This window comes from Denticeps clupeoides, chromosome 1 (assembly GCF_900700375.1).
Source record: "Denticeps clupeoides chromosome 1, fDenClu1.1, whole genome shotgun sequence".
NCBI classification, from domain to species: Eukaryota; Metazoa; Chordata; class Actinopteri; order Clupeiformes; family Denticipitidae; genus Denticeps; species Denticeps clupeoides.
Window position 1 is genome coordinate 17361641 of NC_041707.1, and position 22088 is coordinate 17383728.

The 22088-nt window shown below is 40.4% G+C and overlaps 1 protein-coding gene across 1 annotated transcript; it reads right to left on the reverse strand.

The window, feature by feature from the left end:
• Nucleotides 1-954: 954 nt before the first annotated feature.
• plcxd3 (phosphatidylinositol-specific phospholipase C, X domain containing 3) lies at nucleotides 955-21854 on the reverse strand. Its single transcript, XM_028984293.1, has 3 exons — nucleotides 21679-21854; nucleotides 5001-5709; nucleotides 955-2585 (listed from the first exon to the last, which is right to left on the reverse strand). The coding sequence occupies exons 1-3, from the start codon at nucleotides 21779-21781 to the stop codon at nucleotides 2432-2434; spliced, it is 966 nt and encodes a 321-aa protein (XP_028840126.1). The 5' UTR covers nucleotides 21782-21854; the 3' UTR covers nucleotides 955-2431.
• Between the last annotated feature and the right edge of the window lie 234 nt (nucleotides 21855-22088).

The following is a 22088-nucleotide window of genomic DNA, read 5'->3' on the forward strand; positions in this document are numbered from 1 at the left end:
AGTCATTTTCAAGTGTTTCCATGGCAACAGGATGCATGATATTCCATAAACTCAAGGTGCCATGAATTGAAACAACCTAAGTCCAATTATGCATCAATATGAGCCATGCAAGACTTCTTGGCCATCTTTAAGGATTACAAACTCTGGAACATTTTGGAAACCTGTATAGTTTATTCTTTTTTTTTTATTATTTGTGCACTCTCAGGATTGTTTGAGTACAAGGGCACCTAATGTTATAATAAAAAAACTCCCAAGTACCCATTTTGTTTCACAATTTTATTCCCTAAACTAATCTAATATTCTAATCTAATGTGGTTTGACTGCAACTCTGGAGTTACACATGCTAGGAGTTACAAATGTCTGAAGTTCTTTGATAGAAAAGTACAGTCTCCATTGAGAGAGAAAATGAACTCAAGGTCATTAGTGGTTATTTCAAAACTTAATTTCTTTTTGATTAATTATCATCCTTCATATTATATGGATAAACCAGCCTGTAGCTCTTAAACCAATTCAAACTAATTATGTCATACCTAACCTAATAAAAAAGATACATTTTGTCATTCCTAACCTAATAAAAAAGATAAATTATGTCATACCTAACCTAATCAAAAAGGTAAATTATGTCATACCTTTACCTAATAAAAAGGTAATTTAGAACTTCAGTTGCTGAAACTTACACATAGCAAGAACTCTACATCGCCAGCCTACGTCACACATGAAGTGGTAGTCCAACCATGAAGTGGTAGTTCTATATCTCTTTGAGTGTGAATGCAAAGTATACAAAGACTTCCCAGCACCAGTAAGCAGGCTTATTGAATTCGCATGATATTTGTGTTTCACAGTATTTGCAAAGCAAGAATGGTATTTGTGAACCCCTTACAATGTGAGCTAAATTCACCTCAGCATCAGATCAGCAAAACTGAGTGTCATTTCTCACTTTCTCAGCCTCTCTCATTTACACATAACAATACACAGTTGACTTTATTCAAAAGGTGGTGTTTGCTATTTTTTGCTCAATTTGAAACGACAGGACAAAAATGAAAATTACATTCCCTTATAGATCTGCTGTTTAGCGGTATAATAACATAAATATTAACAGCCTGTAAAGACACAAACATCGCTTTCTCTTGATTTACATGGCACATATTCTACTATTAATGGTGGCATAAGATATGAGGAAGAAAAAGAAGAAAAATATATTGCAAAATACAATTCTGAAATACTCACATGATACTGAGGATGATGCAAATAACACAAAGCTCCACCTCATACTAACATTCATTAAAAGTTAAATAAATAAATATTCAAAATGCATTGCATTTAATGAAATTATCCGTTGCCAAAGACTCTGAATTGAACAACATATACAGAACTATGCATTTTTAATCAGGGAATTATGAGATTAAGGACACTGCACACCATAAACAGACATCGCATAGAGACTAACATGGATCTGGGTGCTTAAGTGTACGAGAGAACAAGATCCAGAAATACAGAGATCACTTATAGGCACACTCTAAATATTTTACAAGATTTAACAAGGGTTTTAGACAGAACAGAATGTCTGTGAGGCAAGGATGTGGTCACCTTAAATACTGAATGGCATGAGCCTTCGTTTAACACTCATAGACCAGGAAAAGGGGACTTTAATCAACACAAACCTGGACGTTAGTTAACGGATCCCTAAAACATACAAAAAAATACTAAACCACACTCTGAAATTCACCGAAAAAATCTCCACACGGAGCATCTGCTTTTATTTACTCATATTTTAACTTGGCTTCTTGATACAATTTAAAAGAATAATGCTTGCCCTTTAAAATCCTTGGAAGTGAGAAACTTCAAGAGTGTTTTACATTAGACACACATACATAACCTCACACTGACATGCAATCCATGATATCCAGATTTCAACACCATGAGTGAGAAGTCTGTGAAGACAGAGCTTCTCCAGAATGAGAGAGCGTGCGAGAGAAAGAGAGAGAGAGAGACTGTACTACAGCGTATATTTGTTGTGGGTAATAAACTATATAGACTGATGACAACACAATTCACCATCACCCAGTGCAATTAACTTACTGTTACACCACAAAGAGGCAAAAAACATGAATTATTTTTCTCCAGATAAAATCTAGTCAAGAAACCAGCTTTTTTCTCGAACCAGAGGTGTTTGGTTGAACAAAATGGCTCAATTTCAATGTTTTTTTCAGCCAATGAGAAGCTCACAAAGAAATCATTCATAACTTTACATGCCCTTTTCAGCCAAACATTCGGCTGCCATTGAATGCAGGACCGCTGCTGCCCTTCGCTAAATGATTAGCCCTAATGCATCAGAAAGGAGGCACCCCCACAGACAGAGTAAAGGAAATGATTGAGACTGGAGGGTAGAGGCAGGTCATGGTGGAGCTTGGTGGGGCGTCGCTGATGTCCCTCAGGTGGCACTATCCTCCTCCTCCAGTAGGTAATTAAGGGAGATGACGGTGCTTATAAAGTCGCCCAACTCGACGAAGTCAGCTGTGATTATGTTCACACCACTCTCACCAGGCCTCTGGGAACGAATCCACTGCATCATACTGGGCAGGGCCCTATGGACACAAAACAGACAGACAGACAGACAGACATTCACACATGCAGACACAAATCATGGGTCTGAACAGTGCATTAATTAACAAAAAATAAAGCATCTTTTAATAACTCCACATTTATATATACAAACAATATATACCAGTCTGATACTCTTAACTTTGAAGGCACATCAGTAGTCAGTGTCATGAAGCTGTCAGGTCTGTAGGTTTTATATCAACCACTTGTGGTGCCCAAAAGATCTTATCAGAAGGACTAAATTAAAAGAATAAGTCATACTTATTACATACCTCATTAACATTTTGGCTTTATTAAAAGGTTTATACTTGGAAATAAAATCAATTAAATAACATACCATCCCTAATAAGAATATGAATGAGCAATACATTTGTGGATCCATTGAATGTAGAGATTTGAAAAATGCCTTATATTATGCAGACATTAACAAAAAAATTAATGAACCAGACAGTTGCTGAACTTGTGGGAGTATGTTAGAGGAAAATAACAAAACAAAATTTGGCAACCAATCCTCCCATAGGATCCACTGGTATGTTTTTGCCTACTAATTTACAAATGGTATCAGACAGTATGTGTGTAAGAGTCTGTGTGAGACTTCTCGATTATGGTACAGCACACTCTGAATTTAGATAGTGTAATTAGATAGTGTAATCCTTACTAATCATTGTTTGTTATTTGAAAGATTGAAATTTTATCCCAGTTTTCATAATCTAGGCTTTCATACTTAACATCAGTAGCATATTTTTAAATGGGTTTAAAATCACTCTTAGGGCCACTCCAAAAAGATAAAAGTATTCACTCAGTCGGGCAGAGTAACAGAAAAATTATGTCTTCTGTCTTATATGACCTCTGGTTCGAATCCCAGTCCGCTAAAGTGCCACTAAGGAAAGTATCGTCCGCACACACTGCTCCACGGGCGCCTGTCATGGCTGCCCACTGCTCACCAACGGTGATGGTTAAAAGCAGAGGACACATTTTGTTGTGTCACCATGTGCTGTGCTGCAGTATTTCACAATGACAATCACTTCACTTTCATTTTCAAATTGGGACTATAATACGCCTATAAAATATACATAGAAACATATTTGCATTGAATTTCGCATAATAGAACTAACACACCAGAAGTGAATGGGCAAGTCTTATGCAGGCACCTATTACATCATGCCCTCTAGAAAGTTTGAAACAGGTCTCATGTAATAAATAAAAACATAAGAGATCAATGTTTTTCCCTTTTTCTCTCTTTTGTTCACTTATGCTCCTTGATGACCTTTCCTGTCACAGCATGACACTGAGGGCATGGCACATTTCCTCATCCCCAGCAGACTTGCTTCATGCCCTGGTCTGTCAAAGGAGTTTATAGATTACAGCTGGTGCTTCACAGCAGGAATAGAAAGTGCACATGTAACTCATATGCCCACGTGCAGTCATACATCACCATGGCCTTACATAACGTTTTAGTATTAAAAATATGGTGTCCCTATGAATTATTTTAAATGTTCCTCATGTGTGTGTGTGTGTGTGTGTGTGTGTGTGTGTGTGTGTGTGTGTGTATATATATATATATACAAATTATTTTAAATGTTCCTCGTGTGTGTGTGTGTGTGTGTGTGTGTGTATATATATATATACACAAATTATTTTAAATGTTCCTCGTGTGTGTGTATGTATGTGTGTGTGTATATATATATATATATATATGTATGTATTTTTTTTTTTTTTTTTTACCACTTATGGGTTTTGCCATTTTTACAATATACAACACTGTATAATGTAAAAATGGCAAAACCCATAATTGGTAAAACCCATAAGTGGTAAAAAAAAAAAAAAAACATACATACATATATATATATACACACACATACATACACACACACACAGGACTATGAAGGTTGTAATTGCAAACAAGGCAAAATGTTTAAGAAATTAATGAGCATCTTATGGAGCATGATGACGTGATTAAACAAAGCAGACTGAAAAACATGCTTCACTTTTCCTGCTACAGATATACTACATATGTTTCTTGCACAGTAGTCTTCAAAACACACAGAGTAAGTGTGTCTAAACTTTTGACTGGTAGTGTATATGAAGTATATTTAGGTTAGGTTGTTCGTTGTTTTTTAGGTACAGTAAACATTTTATAATGGTAGTATAATTATAAACTGTCAATACTAGTATGTTTTGGTTAGTATGACAGTATGTATGTTTAGAGATGGAATCCAGGAAAATAAGGTATCTATAGTACCCAAAATGACCCCTCTAGTAAAAGGTGGTTACATAAAAAAGCAAGAGTCAGTCGTTTTGCGGAAAAAACATATAGAAAAGAACAGTGAAAAGAAGGCAACCACAACCTGTGGAGTTCTGAGTAAAAGATATGGGAGGAAAGGACAGATTTGGTTTACCTCTCTGTGATCGTCTCCCTCAGGCCACTGGCTACACCTTTCATCACTGTACTGGCTTTAGGGGTGAGGACCATCTGAGACACAAAGAAGGTCCCCTTCCTGCGTCGATCGGTTACTGATGCCTGCAGGAACTGGATGAGCTTCTCTGGGTCGGTGGTGTTGGCCCAGGGGGCGGGCATCATCTGCCCGGGCCACAGAAAGGGCACCTCCAGAGCCACAGGGTTGTGGTAGAACACAAGCACCTGGTACTCCTTCTCCCACAGATACTTGAGACTAACCTCCTGGGCGAAGACAACAGGGCAGAGGCGGTCAGCGAATAGCGTGCGCAGCATCTGCACTAGCTTCTCGTGGTGAAGGTTCTGCACACCGTAGAAGTGGTTGAAGTCCAGGAAGACCACCTCGCGAGCATGCGAGGCCAAGAAAGTGCTGATCTGCTCCAGGCCCTCCCGCACTGTGGCGCTGAAGAGGCCGTGGGCGAAGTACAACTCATTGTCTGGGTCGCGTGGCTTGGTGGAGATGCGCAGGTCAAAGAAGCGCACGCCAGCTTCCAGCTGGCTGCAGAAGTTCATGGTCTGCGTCGCCAGCCACTTCCGCATCAGCTTCTTGGCCACCGTTCCGAAGACGGAGACAAAGTTCTGCACCGTCTCAGGCTGCTCAGGTCCCACTGGAGAGGCCTCGTCAATGTAGAAGCTGAATGAGTCGTGAGAACCTGAAACAACAAGATTAATATGTCAGTTTCTACAATTCCACTAACAAAAGCACAACAGCAACAATTCATATAACAATTCATATACAATTAAAATGATGCCATTTATCAGACGCGCTTATACAGATCTGTAGTTATACAATAGACAGTCACAATGGTGGTAAGTGGGATGTGAACCTGTGACTTTGTGGTCTTCAGGCTCATAAGAGATACCCACAAGGCTACAACCAATAGTTACCAAATAGCTAGCAAATAACCACCAAAACATAGTCATCAACTGCACAACCTAATTTTCTTGTGATATTACTGCAGTTGCACTGTTAATATTTTTAATCAACTAATCTTAACTTTATGCCATGTCTTCAGTTATCTAAAACCACATTTAAGAGGGGGTGACGTAAGAATGAATACGTTACAAGATACTCATCATATGCCCTTCAGCCAATAAAACCAAAAAATATTTGACAAAAGATTGTTTTAAGGCCTTAAAACCAATCCACATTTTGATCTGAGGTTACTGACTCCGGAATATGAAGTGAAGTGATTGTCACACGTGATACACAGCAGCACAGCGTACGGTGCACACAGTGAAATTTGTCCTCTGCATTTAACCCATCACCCTGAGTGAGCAGTGGGCAGCCATGACAGGAGCAGTGTGTGGGGACGGTGCTTTGCTCAGTGGCACCTCAGTGGTACCTTGGCGGATCGGGATTCGAACCGGCAACCTTCTGATTACGGGGCCGCTTCCTTAACCGCTAGGCCACCACTGCCCAGAATAAATTATGTGATAACTGTCGTTCAGTAATAATGACTGCCACAGCTCTGAGAGAAACTATTGTTTTCTATGGATTGACTGTCTTTTTTAAAGGTCCACAATTATTTAACATTAACACGAGTTCCCCTCACCTGTCTATGGCCCTGCAGTGGCTAGAAATTGTGATATGTATAAAGAGTGATTTGGCCATTCTGTCCTGCTCTTCAGAAAGCAGCAGCTCAGACGGTCGGATCTGGAATTTACTTTCTTATGTCGTCTTTCTCATGCTTTTTTCACACAGAGAATTTCCCACACCATGGCTTCCCATGGCTTCAAAAATGTGCAAAAAGTTGCTCAATGATTGGATGTAAAAATGATAACAAATGTTAATACTTTTTTTTTCTGGAAAAATGGCGACACAACTTCCTGATTGCGCCAAACATTGTGGTTTGTGAATGGTGCTGATGATGTAATTTCTAGGAATGCACGCTCACTTTTATAGGTCGCGCCCCTCCTCGTCCCACCTCTCTCCTCCTCATTTGCATTTAAGGCTGAATTTCAGAAAAAGACTTCAGATACAGTATTAGGGGACCACTGAGACCTACAGTACAGGCCAAAAGTCTGGACAAACCTTCTCATTCAATGTGTTTTCTTTATTTTCAGGACCATTTACATTGGTAGATTCTCACTGAAGGCATCAAAACTATGAGTGAACACATGTGGAGTTATGTACTTAACTGAAAACATGTTTTGCTCTGATTACTGCTTTACACACTCTTGGCATTCTCTCGATGAGCTTCAAGAGGTCGTCACCTGAAATGGTTCTCCAACAGTCTTGAAGGAGTTCCCAGAGGTGTTTAGCACTTGTTGGCCCCTTTGCATTCACTCTGCGTTCAATTCCAGCTCACCCCAAACCATCTTGATTGGGTTCAGGTCTGGTGACTGTGGAGGCCAGGTCTCCACTATTTTAAGTACATAACTCTACATGTGTTCCTTCATGGTTTTGATGCCTTCGGTGAGAATCTACCAATGTAAATGGTCGTGAAAATAAAGAAAACACATTGAATGAGAAGGTGTGTCCAAACTTTTGGCCTGTACTGTATATAAAAGCAGGAAAGAAATCATAATAGGGGACCTTTAAATATCAGCCTTTTCTGGCTGTTCTAACAGAACATCCTTTTTTCAGTTATTTACTGCAATTATCTGCTGCAGTGGAATAGAAGCAGTGCATGCTGGTTTGCAGTCTGTTCTTGCATATGTGCTATTATATTTGCTATATATGTGCAATGCCTTATTTGTCACCATTTGTCACCCTTCAATTACTTGAACAGACATTGTGTATAAGTTTATAGGCTGTTCACCTACATAGAAATTAGCAAGGAAAAACTAATTAAGTTTAAACAATGGGATATGACAGGAAACTGTGGCTGTAATTTCTGTTCCCACTTCAGGTCTGGATGTTCTAATAATAGATAAGGCTCAGCGATGCCTGCTTATATATTTCCCAATTGGGAAATAAAGGTATCTGACAGATTTTTATCCATAATGTGTCCTAATGTGTCCTGCCTGTAACGATTCAGGGAGCACTGGAGTTCTGGTAATGAGGACTGCTGCATGCAGTGGTGATATTGTTTCAGAGTATTCATATCCGTCATTTACATATTGTTAATGCATATGTGCCTCCTTAATAAACTACTGTTATAAATATATATAAAACTTATGCCTATATACATAGTGATAAAGAAGGGCCGTAACAGTAACAGAATCCCACTTCCTGTTGCCCTTCAAATGAGAAAAACACTTGAGCCTCTGCTGCAAATCACCAAGCCACCCTCCGCAGAAGCAACAAATATCTGATGAAAGCCTCAATTCTGCCAGGAGCGAAAAAAAAATGAACATATGAAAATGGAATGAATGAAATTTTACTGCAGGGGATTGTTACTGCAGTAAACCTTCTCTGTCTTTGTCTTGCATAATACAAACACATTCAACACCTATCTGAAATTTGTTACAGAAAGTCATTAGCATTACATATTTATGAATGAATGGCTGAATATGATTCTGAATATGTTCACGCACTGATTAAACTGTCATACAGGTTTGCAACTTAATGACAACAGATATTTAAAAAAGAAATACAACAGTATGAACGCTAGTTATTATTTCAATAACAAAACTGAGATATTATAAAGATTTCACTGATATTTTTTCAGTGGCTAGAAATGGCGATTGTTGTAAAGCGTGCTTTGGTCATTCTGCTTCGTCGCTCAGAGAGCGGCAGCTCAGACAGTCGGATCTGGAATTTATCCCCTTATCTTGTCATAAGGGGAAAGGTTACCTCCCCTCTCTCATGCTTTGTCTGCCCAGAGAATTTCCCACCCCTCCTGTAAAAAAGGAACTGGCTTCAAAAACGTGCAAAGCATTGCAGTTGCTCGGTGATTAGATGAAAAAAAATTCTGTAGAACCAGTGGTTTAATACATTTTTTTTTCTGAAAAACACAGACTTCCTGTTTGCACCAAACATCTTGGGTTCAGGGCAGCTGAGAGTGCTGTCATCATCAAAGGTAAGTAAGTAGCATGCAGCACGTTATATAATAATGAGTTACATAATCTAGCAGGAAGGTCTGGGTGGCAAAGTTCCAAATAATAAGAGCAGGTTTGTTAAAAACCCTCAATTACCAACTATCCACGCTCTCTGGTAAGAGTGATTTTAAAATTACTGTGTCAAAGTTGATAAAAATCACATTCAACTGTTATCACCCACACTGTTTTTTTTTTTTTCATTTTCTTAATCACCAGTCTGATTATTAAAATGCCACGTTGGAGCCAATAAGGCACCTTGTCTAAATCAACAATCAACACAATAACCAAGCCTCAAAAACGAAAAGACAAAATAGCACAAATTAAGAGTGAAACTTATCAAAGAAGGAATTAAAATTACTAAAATATGTAATTGCAAAAAGCCACTCCCTTTTAAAGACTTTCATGTCTCAGATTAGACCTGACAAAAATAAATCATTAAAGGTTGCTATGCCTGCCATGACTTACAGGGGAATAGAGGCTCTGATAACATAAACAGTGGGGCTGCAACAATGCTTCGATTAAATTAAATAAAAATCGTTTACTAAAAGAGTTAGCAACAAAGTTCATAATCGATTTGTTGTGTCACGTGACGCGGAGACTTTTCATTATTAAAAAAACAGCCAACACACTCGGTCTCTCTCGGGCACTGATGCCTGCAGGACAGGGCGGAGCAAAAATAAACAAGCGGAGGTAGAGGAAAGACACAAGGCCATATGGGACATAATTCGGCTGCATTTTAACGCATGGTTTTATGCTAAAAACACGCATTCTTATGAAAAAAGTTTACCTCAACACGACCTTGTGTTACCTGGCCTTTTTCTTCCAATCACACATGACGCCTGGTCCACAACGTGGTCTGTTTTAGCAGACGTCTGGTGTTACGTCCTGGTATTTGGGGTGTGTTTCTGTTGTGTGTTTTGTGTTGTTTGCAGGTGCCTGGTGATTGTAAATTGAGTCCACCTGTTCCTGCTGTGGGACAGACAGAATAAAAGGAGCCTCAGTCTCCTTTTCGGGGCTGCGCTTGCCGTGCCATCCACCCCGCCCGCCTTCCTACCATTTCCCTTAGACATCACTGCCGGTTTCCCCTGCGCTTCCCCTAGGAGGCGATGCAACTTGTTGTGTCGGCCTGCTTCGGTGTTTGTTTGTTTTTTCTCTGTTTTCCTGTTTTGTTAGCTGTTATTCTTTGTAATTCGTTTATTTATATATTTGTAATCTTTATTTATATATTTCGTTGTTAATAAAATACTTGTTAAAATTCTCTGTTTCGTCTTAGTAGGTTTACGTTTTGTGTCCTTTCTTTTGTTATGGGCCAGAGCCCCTAGACCGGCTCGTAACACTGTTCTGAGCCGCCCATTTCCCATTTTATTTGTACACTCTGGTTGGGTTCTACAGGAGCTTGAGCTTTAGAACTTCCCTTTATTGTTCAGAAACTGCGCAATGTTTCTACAAACTTGGACATCTCAATTGCTTTCAGAAAGCCCTCTGAGGTCAGATTTCTGACTCTTAAATTCGGGTGGACTACACAACTCCCCAATCCAAGATGGCTGTCCTGTGCATGAACAGTAATTAACTAAATAGTCACAATCACAGCTTTGGTGGTATTCTGCAAAGTAAAGTAAAGTAAAGTAAAGTAAAGTAAAGTAAAGTATTCTCTCGATCACTAGTGGCCATAAAATAACACATTCTGTGTCCTCATCACGTTTGATTATAATAAATGATGTCACACCATTGACACCTCCGATGACAGAGGTGACAGCGCGTTCTGTGTTACCGGAGCAGGTGCAGCTAGAATAGACCAGAATGACTGACAGCGGAGACGAGGGCAGCAAAACTAATGGTGGACAGTTCTCCTCCGAAGCTGATTTCAAGCTTACACAACTCGGGTTGTTTTGTTTATAGTCACTGAAGAACAAATTTAACAGAAATAATGTTGTTTTACTGTGTAGATTTAGATTTCACTGCCTATAAAATTTGAATGACGTGAAGGAAGTGCAATTGTGTTCTCATATTTGTCCTTATTTATTTTGTTAATGTGTGCTATTTTGCTTTATATGTTCATTAATTTGAGCTTATCTCTGTTTTTCTAAAAATCATAATGCCCAGCCTGAACTGGCTCTACCGATTCTTGCTGCTCCCTAACGCTTTCATTTCACTAAGAATATCTGGTCGGTCATGGTGGAGGAGTGAAGAGCAGAGAGGCTTCAGTCCAGCCGCTGAAGCGTGAGAGTGAAAAACGGCCATGTCTAACAAGACCCCAGCTTCACAGGTCATTACCAACACTGCTGGGCTCACCTATTCCTGCGTCATCATCTCTTCCCTCGGCCTCTCTGATTCCAACATTGTTACTCATTCCATCTGTCCGCCACATATCTGCCATTTCTCCGTGTCCTGTTCATCAGCAATCTGCACTACCTCCATTCTGCATCTTTATAGTGACAGGTGACAGCTTCATTTAAATGAGATTAGACTCTCACCACACAGTTTGATGTCCCGTGCACATCCATGTATCTGTCTGTCTGTCCGTGAGTCTGTCTGCCCACTCGGGCTGTGAGATATGGAATAAATTTCATATTACAACATAAATGGAACCATAGACGGTAGACAGTAGAGGTGAACCTTCATTGGTAACTCCTGGTAAGACATAATCTCTGGACACTCAGAAAAATATCAGCTTTTCCTCCCTTCTTGCATCATGTGTGTGTGTTTCGACGTGGCAGAAGGAACACTCTCCCGCTTGGATTCTATTGATCGCACGAAAATACGTCACAGCATGCAAAGTTCAAAGTTCAACAATTAACCGTGGTTACTAGAACAAGGATGCCGAGTACTGCGCTGTACTCAGATCAGGCAGCAACAGTCACTACCAGTCATCACCAAGCAACGTCATTATGATGTAATGGATTCTGCACTGCGTCGATTCACCAGAATCACCCACATCTGCATCACAATACATCGATTCATTTCAACACCCCTAGTTGATGGTATATTTCAGTATGTAATTGATAAGGTATCAGGAAATTGTATAATAAACTTTTTACAGATGCATTCACATTTAGCATAACCATATACCAGATAAAATAATATCTGGGCATGCCTGTTCATATTTTATCATGCAGTTCCTCCAGGATTACAAGGGCACCAAATATTTTTTGGTTTAAAAAAAATAAAAATCTAAAAGAAAAATGACAATATCTTACATTTACTTACCATTTGAATAATATTTTATTTGATTTTACAGCTGGCTCAAATTCGACCAATGTGGTAATAGAAAGTCAGGTGTTGACAGACTTGTGTAATAGAGGTAGGGATTTCATTGTGTGCACCATGTACTGTGCTGCAGTGTTTCACAATCACTACACTTTCACATTGACCAACGCAATGTAAATGGGCATTCAGCTATGGCGAAAAGGAGGTCCGTGACGAATCCAGACCACTTCCCCGATCGATTCCGCGCATGTGTACTCTGAAATCCACCTAACCCTACTTTTTAGGAATTTAGGAATTTTTAAGGATTCGATTAATTCCTGTCGTGCACTCTGTGATCTAGCCCAAACTAATGCCTCGTGCTGCAAATAGGTGTGGATTTGCATGATGCAACTTTGTCATTTTCGCGACAAGCGGATATTTCTGCGGTAGGCCAGTATAATCAAAATCTCTCCTTTTAGCCAAATTTCTGTCGTATATCGTTTATACCATGCAGTACTACCGGCCACTCTCAAAAATGAAGTGGCAGTCAGATGGGGATAAACTTACATGAAGCATTTACAGGGGCAGTGGTGGCATAGTGGGTAAGGAAGTGGACCTGTAATCAGAAGGTTGCCAGTTAAAATCCTGAATCACCATGGTGCCACTGAGCAAGGTACCGTCCCCACACCCTGCTCCCCAGGCGCCTTTCATGACTGCCCACTAAGGTTGACGGGTTAAATGCAGAGGACCCATTTCACTGTGTGATGTGCTTCACAGTAAATGTGATTACATATGAGAGAGAACAGTGTATTCATCTAGTGTTGTGATATAGTCTTAAAAGCATTAACATTCAAGTCAGGGGAAAGCATAAGTATATTCTTTTCTTTCAGGCCTCTCTTCACAAACTCTCGCGTCCAAAAAAAAATGACATTTCTCTCCCAGAGTATCATATCATCTGAGCCCCTCTAAGGAAAGAAAATGATGAAAAAAGCATCATTACAAGAAATAAAGTTGCTTTTATATCTCTAGAGGCCTTGTAATTTCATCCTCTGGTCACTTAATCTCTCCCATTTATCTATTTTTTAGCCAAAGGACCTGGGGTTGAAAATGTGCTGAACAAATAAAGGATTATGTGACACAATTGGATAGAGAGACAGGTTTAAAGCTCTAAAAAATTGGAGCAATCCCAGTGACTTGATGGATGCAGGGAATCATTTCCATTGTCCCTGTTCTCATATGAAAAAAAGCGCAATATACATGGGGAAGGCAAACCCTGATCAAAGTGGTTTGCTGTAGGATTTCCGAAAAATCTGCTAGAAAATGAACAATAGTGTAGCTGAAGAGCAGAGAGGCTTCAGTTGCCGCTGTACTGTCTATTTACTATTACTGTATATCTATATTTACTATTTAAATATCACATTTAGACAACAGATCCCTTCCACTGTTACCTCTATTACACTAGTCTATCAACACCAGACTTCCTGTTACCACATTGGGCGAATTCAGAAAGGGTCCTTTGAGCCAGCTGTGAAAAAATATAATTCCTATCATAAGTAAATATAAGACACATTTTTTTAAACAACACTGTGCCTCTTTGGGGTTGATGTGAACAGTTTTGGTTATGTTAGTTATTTCTTTGGCCTGGGAGCAATCAAATCTCAATTATTTTATAATGGGTTCAAATAGACAAAAAAGATATTTAGGAGAATATGTACAGCACAGTAATAATGTATTTTGGAATGTAATCTGGATGCAATAAACACAAAACATTTTTAAATGGTTATTTGAATTATGACAGTGACTGAAAATTGTAAGGAAAGTTGCCTTGAGAGACCCTGAAAGTCATAACAAGGTACTCGGTTACAAATGATTACTTGGGTCCCTGGGTCAGCACCATAGACAGCTCCTGAGCACAGGGCTCTCTCTCTCTCTCTCTCTCTCTTTCTCTCTCTCTCACACACACTATCCTTAACCACTTAATCCTGTTATTCAGGGTCGAGAGTGCCGAACACCGGGACACTGGGGGCAGGGCATGGAGTAACTCAGATCGGGGTGCCAGGGCACACACACACGTACACACATCCACGTTCAGTTTACATTCGCCAAACCACCAAGTGTGAGGACACGTCGCTAACCATTGCACCACTGACCACATTTTATTGGATGTGTTGCAGGTTGTAGAATGTACATCAGATTTTATTGCTACACAATTTGACTTACAATTCAACTGTGAACCATAAAACGTATTTTATCATTTGTCAAAACAAGGAAGTTATATGTGCGTGGGATATTGTGTCAAAATTGCCTTTGTCCTGGTGTTTATTGTGAACAGTGCCCTTCGCCTTTCAAAAAGGCAGAAAAAAAAGAAGCTTTTAGCAGTTTGTAATTCAGCTCTGGGAGAGATGCATTTGTGATGCATACTTTTGACAACAAAAAGCCTTTCAATTTTCTGGGAAAAAGCTATTAGGCTCTTAACATCTTAAGTGAGTCTGCTGCCTTTCCTTTTTGTGTGCCTCTGTGTTCATAAAAGTTGCCTCTTTATTGTGTGAATCTGTGGTTTCTGCACAAGTGATTAAATCCCATGGCAACAATGAGGGTGCTGCAAAGCAAAATGAACTTGAAATTACCCCAGCAAAAAAGGCAGTGATTTTTGTGAGCATGACACAATTTGTAATTTGTGTGTTCTGTGAGTAAAGAAAATGAGACAACAAGTTCAGTTTGGTTGTGGAGAACAACTAAAGTAAGGCCACTTCTGTTGCAACAGGACCCATTGAGACCACAGCTGATCTCTAAAAGTGAATGGATGCTGGCAATCCTCCCAGCATGCTTTGCTCTCATCACACTCACAGATGCAAGGACACAAGTGTCTGCCAGCTGGAAATGTACGATGAGAGACAGAATAGTGTGAAATGGACACAAGTACATGATCAGGGCTTTCAACGACCTTGTTTGGTGCTAAAAGATCAAAAATATTATATTAAATTCACTTTAAAAAAATGATCTTTAATAGAAATTACTGAAAAATATTCTCTTCCTGCTGTGCATGGCTTAACTAATGAATACATTTGTTACCAGCACCTCCACATCAGTAAAATTTGCATCTCTAGAAATGGTAGACCAATCAGTCCTGTGCTAGATTAAAAACAATGCAAATCCCGCCCCCACCACAGCCATACCCTATTCACCATCACAGAGGAGGAGGTGCAAACTGCTTTCAATGGCGAACAAAAGGGAAACAGCTGGCACAGATCTTGCGCGGTCTGCCTTAATAAGCCTCGAAAACTGTCTCTCCTGCGGCAAGCCCCCAATGTTGCCCCGCAAGCAGACCCCACTTCATGTTCCACCAACAGCATGCCATCGTTACAAACCCAGAGGTGGGACGTGTAACACAACAGGTCGCTGTTGTCTGTTTTGTCAGAAGTCAGAATGCCTTGAGCTGGAATTGCATTCAAGATAATGATGGTAGATAATGAAATAGCGATTTCTTTGGTGCATTTGCTAGCAATGCACTTGTGTGACACATTTCAAAAAGTACGCTTGTTGTCCATCACATTAATTTCCCCTGACGTGCCAAATAACTTTCACATCCCCAAAATCTCACACCCTGTTCATGTATCTGGACGACATGCTTGATTCTCCTTTTTATACGGACCTCGATTCAGTCAGCAACAATGCCCGACCACTTTGTGGTTATTTTAGGGTGTGTAAAAGGGGCTGATCTTGATTATATCTGATTGTAATAGTCTGGTGGTAACAAACGTAGTATCTCATGACCATTATCTTTCTTTCCTAATACTAGGCATGATTCAACACAATTGGGCCCGCCTCTTGCCCATTTATTTGATCCATGTACGTTATGAAATAACTGGAGCTAACTATTGTGCTGGCTTTAAGTGGTTGAAAGTTTTAGTAGCAGACAAGAACAAGAGCAGACAAGAACAAGGCACAAGACCTCCTCCAAATAAACTAGAAAGAATAGTTTTTTCCAGAGCGACTTACAATCGGTAGTTACAGGGACAGTCCCCCTGGAGCAAGTTAGGGTTAAGTGTCTTGCTCAGAGACACAATGGTAGTAAGTGGGGTTTGAACCTGGGTCTTCTGGTCCATAGGCGATTGTGTTACCCACCCTTGGTTTCAGTGCTTTCAGATCCTGTTCTATTTCACATATACAGAAACTGATCATAGACTTCAGGAAATCAAACCACCCTAACAACCCCATCAGAATCATTAACCAGCCTTCTTTCATTACACACTCCAATATTTTTTGGAACCATTATAACATTTAATTCATCATTCAACAACATAATGAAGGCCCAGTAGAGATTTAATTTACTCGGGCGACAGCTGCTGCTAAAATTTGATTGTGCAATCATATCAGTAGTCCCAGTAGCACAAATTACTGCTGGGGCAGCATAGACTGGAACAGATTATCAAAGGCTCTACACTGTCCCTTTTCATCTTAAATCTGCAGCACATGACTAGCGCCAATCCGAATAACAATGGCCTCGCTCTAGGTACAGCTCAGATCTGGGCTGTCTTGTTTATGACAACTAGTGAATTTCAAACTCGAGTATCAAGTACTAAGGACGTTACTTGATACTCGATACTATTTTTGATAATACAGAGGGAGAAAAAACAAAGACAGGAACTTTTTTTTTTTTAATAAATAATGAATATTTAAAAAATATTTTTTTAAAAAGTCAGAACTCTCTCTATATATAAATATTTGCACTACATAAAGAAATTGATAAATAATTAAATTGATAAATAGATAACAAACTGTGATAGAGGTTGCAGGTGAAATCCAAGCCCAGATCATGCCCATCTGACACTGATTACCATCACTGATTACCACATTTAATAAGTTTCCATGGATTTTTAGTCCTAAATTCGGGTTTCCCAAAAAATAAGGCTGTGAATATCATTAAAAATGACCAGCAATACTTAAATCTAGAGATTAATGGTCTTTAAAAAACTGCAGACTCAATGAATAAAATAAAACAAGAGTTCAATCTGTCAGTAATCCGGGAGACTGCGCGCTGTGCACTTCTGGGTTCACTAAGTACGAGTGTGTCAGTACACGATTGGTTGGTTAGGTTTAGGTTTAGGCTGTAACATGGTGACTTTCAGAGTACACATACGCACACAGGCATGGAATCGATCGGGCAAGTTGTACTGATTGGGTACTGACAGCGCACACGGATATGACCAGAGTTGGTCCTAGCCTGTTTGATGCCTGGAGGTACTGCATGATAAAATATGAACAAGCATTGTATTATTTAAATATTTTCTGACAATATGTAAACTCTACAGCTGAATACAGAAAATCCTGATTTTTTTTATAATTGCTGGCATCATACCAATACCTGGTATTTCTCTGGCCTTATGGGTGTGACAGTAGATCCACTTTCTGTAGAATTCCCCAGATATTACAAAGTTTATTATACAACTTCCTGCTGCAGTGCCTGTGCTATGGACACACATTACCCTTTCAAAAAACGTTACATTTAAATTTACTTCTCAAATTATATACTGCAATATATACCATCTAACGTCTATGGTTAAATTTATATCGCAATATGAACTTTATGACATATTACACATCCATAGGTACTATAGACCTGAAGTTCATGTTTGCTGACCAATCATTTCACCACCTGACCTGACATGACATCACCCGAGTTCAATTAAAATGACAAAATTTGAGCCCGAACCTGACCCAAACCGATAAACTTCATGACAGTGCCCTTGCTTTTGGTTACATTTACAGCATTTATCAGATGCCCTTATCCAGAGCGACTTACAATTAGTAGATACAGGGAGAGTACCCCTGGAGCAACTTAGGGTTAAGTGTCTTGCTCAGGGACACAATGGTAGTAAGTGGGTTTTGAACCTGGGTCTTTTGGTTCATAGGGTTGCTTGCTGCAATGCCTGTTGAAAATTGAAAACTGGAAGATGCAAAACTGGAATTTAAGTAGTGATACAATTGCTAATTGGTATCAAAATCAATCCTAAATATTAGTATTGATTAATATCATAAAATACATTTTTGACTACCCTACTTAGATGAAATCCTTTTCTATATGAGCAGTAATTAGGCTGTTTTCAAAAGATTTGGGTCTCGTCTGGTGTGACACATCCATTGGCTGTCCTGAGAAGTCTACGTGGACAAGACTGGACAGCTAGTCAAACACTGAAACATGCAAATTCAGGTCTGTCGCTGATAATATTCCTGCTATCCTGCTAATCCAAAACCCATGATCACGCTGCTATCTACACCTCAAAGACACCAAGTCAGTGCCAGTTTAAGAGGTCTCAAAAGTCTGGGCATTTAGCCAAGATATTTAATGTACGACACAGGCTGCTAAACAGGTAATGACCCTGCATGATGGATGGTACGAATTTAAGAAGAAGTAAAGAATTAAAGCCCAGACCTTGCAAGACTTTCTCCAGGAGGCATATGGGCGGAGATGACTATCTATAATGGGGAAGTAGCCTAGTGGCTACAAACCTCCTACAACCATTACGGAAGTACGGAATTAAACCAGGAATTTCACTGAGGGGAATGCAGCTCTAAGATCCGTCTATAATTTGCATGTGTACTTTGAAGCCTTCAAAGCATAAGGTGGCATCATGAATGCAACTATCCAGCACTGTTGCAGAAGTGTAAAAGTGCATGCTGCCAGACCAAGGCATGAGTGAACGTCACGGAATGTCATACACCGCATTGTGATACCATTATAACAATTTACAATAAATTCTGTAATCAGTAGACAAAATGATAAATAACAAGATGTTAAAAATTATTCCCTTCCAAATTTCTGAAGCAGCAGCAGCAGTGACTGCTTACTGCTTCTCTTCACGCCCCTCTCATGCCAGTAATACTTGGGCAGTGAGATGGAAAGCTTTTCTGTTCCATATTCAAGAAGTGTGATATTGTGAAGCATTACTGGAACACTCTCACATGTACCAGCATTTATCTCAGAAAATATGCATCTACTTAAATTTAGTACAAAATGCCAAGATACACAGAGAAATAATTCATATTACTGAAACCTGTCAAGAAATAATTCCCTGTATCAAACACCAGTATAAAATGTCAGGAACGTAAGAAAAAGAAACTGATTTCTGAGCATTTAAATATGCCATATTTATACATGACCTGATGATTATGTGAGATGATGACTTTAAAGTGAAGTGATTGTCACGTGTGATACACAGCAGCACAGCACACGGTGCACACAGTGAAATTTAACCCATCACCCTGAGTGAGCAGTGGGCAGCCATGACAGGCGCCCGGGGAGCAGTGTGTGGGGACGGTGTTTTGCTCAGTGGCACCTCAGTGGTACCTTGGTGGATCGGGATTTGAACCGGCAACCTTATGATTACGGGGCCGCTTCCTTAACCGCTAGGCCACCACTGCCCCATTTTTTTATTTCCTGCACCTTTTCCTTTAAAAAAAGGGGAGGGCTGTAATAAGGATTCCCTGACTGAAAATCCGTTCCTTGTGAATACAATTGGGCAATCATGTCATGTCATCTGCTTTAAAATCTACTTTCTGCTGAAGAAAATATTGCAGATATCAACATATTATACGTAAAAAGATGAGAAAAGTGAAGCAGAAAATCTGGTCATAGAGAAACACGTAGATGAATGACTCATAAAAGCTGTCCAACAGCTAACAGGTTTTTAGTATAACTTTTTATTATATAAAATGTTGCATATTCTAGGGTTCCAAGAGCTGATCCAGAGCCCATTAAGATCAGCAAATCTTCACTATTTGCTTCAGTTCAGACTGTCACAGCTCAAATATTGAAACTTTCACAGTGAGGCCATTGGCATTATCCACACTGACACAACAAGGGCCGCTTCAATCCAGCAGAAAAAGGACGCAGTGCTGTCTGAAGCCCAGCTTCACAAAGAGATGCACAAAGAAGCCTAACGCTGAGACGAAATTGGATGCCCGAGGGGAAGCTATGTGGCGGTGGCCTGTGTGTTCTGACGCTGAGGCTAGTGCGGGAGGAGATTTGCAAACACCAGCCATATGGATCTCGGAACATAACTGGGAGGGCTGCCACTGGAAGCAGTCGTGTATTTCCTACGAGCCAATTAAAGACAGGATTGGGTTCTTGAGATCTTGGACATATGCGGTGTGGTTACAATAAATTCAATCAGCCATATTAGTTTCCTAATATCGTCTGATCCAATTACACGTCAATTTGCTGTTTAGCATGGGTGGCACTGGCCTGGATTTCCAGAACATATTAGCACTGCTTGGATACAACGGGCCACAATGGTGGAACAAACCACCGCTGAGAGCAGGATGCAAGTTTAAAAGCGAGTACATCTTCCGACAACTAAATCAACGTCCCAATTATGTTCATTATACGCACATTGATGAACACTGATGATATTTTCATGTCCAATGGTTTACAGAAAGCAACAAGCCGAGCAACATTTCATTCACCGGGTCCTCTCTCTGACTTCTTAACCGTTTATTCGTTTATTTGTTTATTCCGCTTTCTATTTGCCCCAGGGCTGGAACTAGGTCTGCAACTGATTTAAAATCAATTCGTTTTTCTTTTCATCACTACTCAGTCTGGGCCACCCAGATCCTGTTGCCCAAAGCAAACCGACTCGATTCCAGGAGCGACCCCGAGAAGACCCCTCAGAATTATTCTGTTACTACATCACGCATCCGGGATTCTTATATAAACACAAAAATGTGTGCATTATGACCATATTATCATAATTTCACATCATATAACGTATTTTATAACGTATAATTAGCAAAATATGGTTTAAAAAAAACTTAATATTTAAATATATTACTAAGAAAATATTATGTAGATGCTCCTGTTCAAGCACACTGAATTGGTTTCCTCATATTTCCTAACTTTTAAGATCGGTGGGAAAAGACAGACTTTAAGAAACAGAAATCATTTGGACATTCTGAGTGTCTGGTATTACCACACAGAACCGGCAGACAGCAGCAACTTGCCTCGGAACGTTTTCTGTGGATTGACAGGTTTTGGATGATGATGATGATGGTGATGATGATGGTGGTGATGATGATGATGGAGGTGATTATGGTTTATTTGCCGCCTGTGATAATCTGTGGATTAACCGGTCACTGTGCAGCGCCGGCGTCGCTTTCTGGTTCCCCGGCAGGAAATTGCATCTGGGGCGCGACTTTCTCCGCGCTTTCGTTCCGCCCTTGAGCAACAAGTGTCAGCTTCACTTGTGGCCATGTTTGCCCGAGCAAGAAGGCGTCAAGACGCGGCGTAAACCGGCCCCGTCAACCCGTCAAGAACTTCTTCCAGCCTGCGGCACGGACAATCCCGTCACTAAAACGGCAACTTTAACGACGTCAAAACGAAGGAAGCCTTGAAGTGAAAAGCTTTTTTTTTTTTTTTTTTTTTTTTTTGCCCCACCGGAGACGCGACTTACCGGGAACGGCGAGGTTGGCGAGGGGGACGCCGTGCAGCCTCTCCGGCAAACTCGCCATCCAGTCGGCGGCGCGGAGCTCGTTCCTCCCCAGAGACGATGCCATGCTGCCCGCTGCGCAATCGGTGCACCTCGCGCTGCCCGAGCCAGACTCGAGCTCGCGCTGCGCCGGACCACGCCCCCCCGTCCCGTCAACCCCGCCCCCCCGGGCCCCGAGGCGGCGCGCGCCTGCGCGCATGCGCACCACCGCTGCGCGCGCCGACAGGGTGCCATCTGGAGAGGCGAATGTCGTAGTCACGGTTGCAGAACCGACCGGTCACTGTGGTGCTTGACACCAGCTGAGCATCGTTTGACTTCCTGGCCATTAATGCTACGCAATAAATCAATATAAAGCCACGTGTTATGAGAAAGAT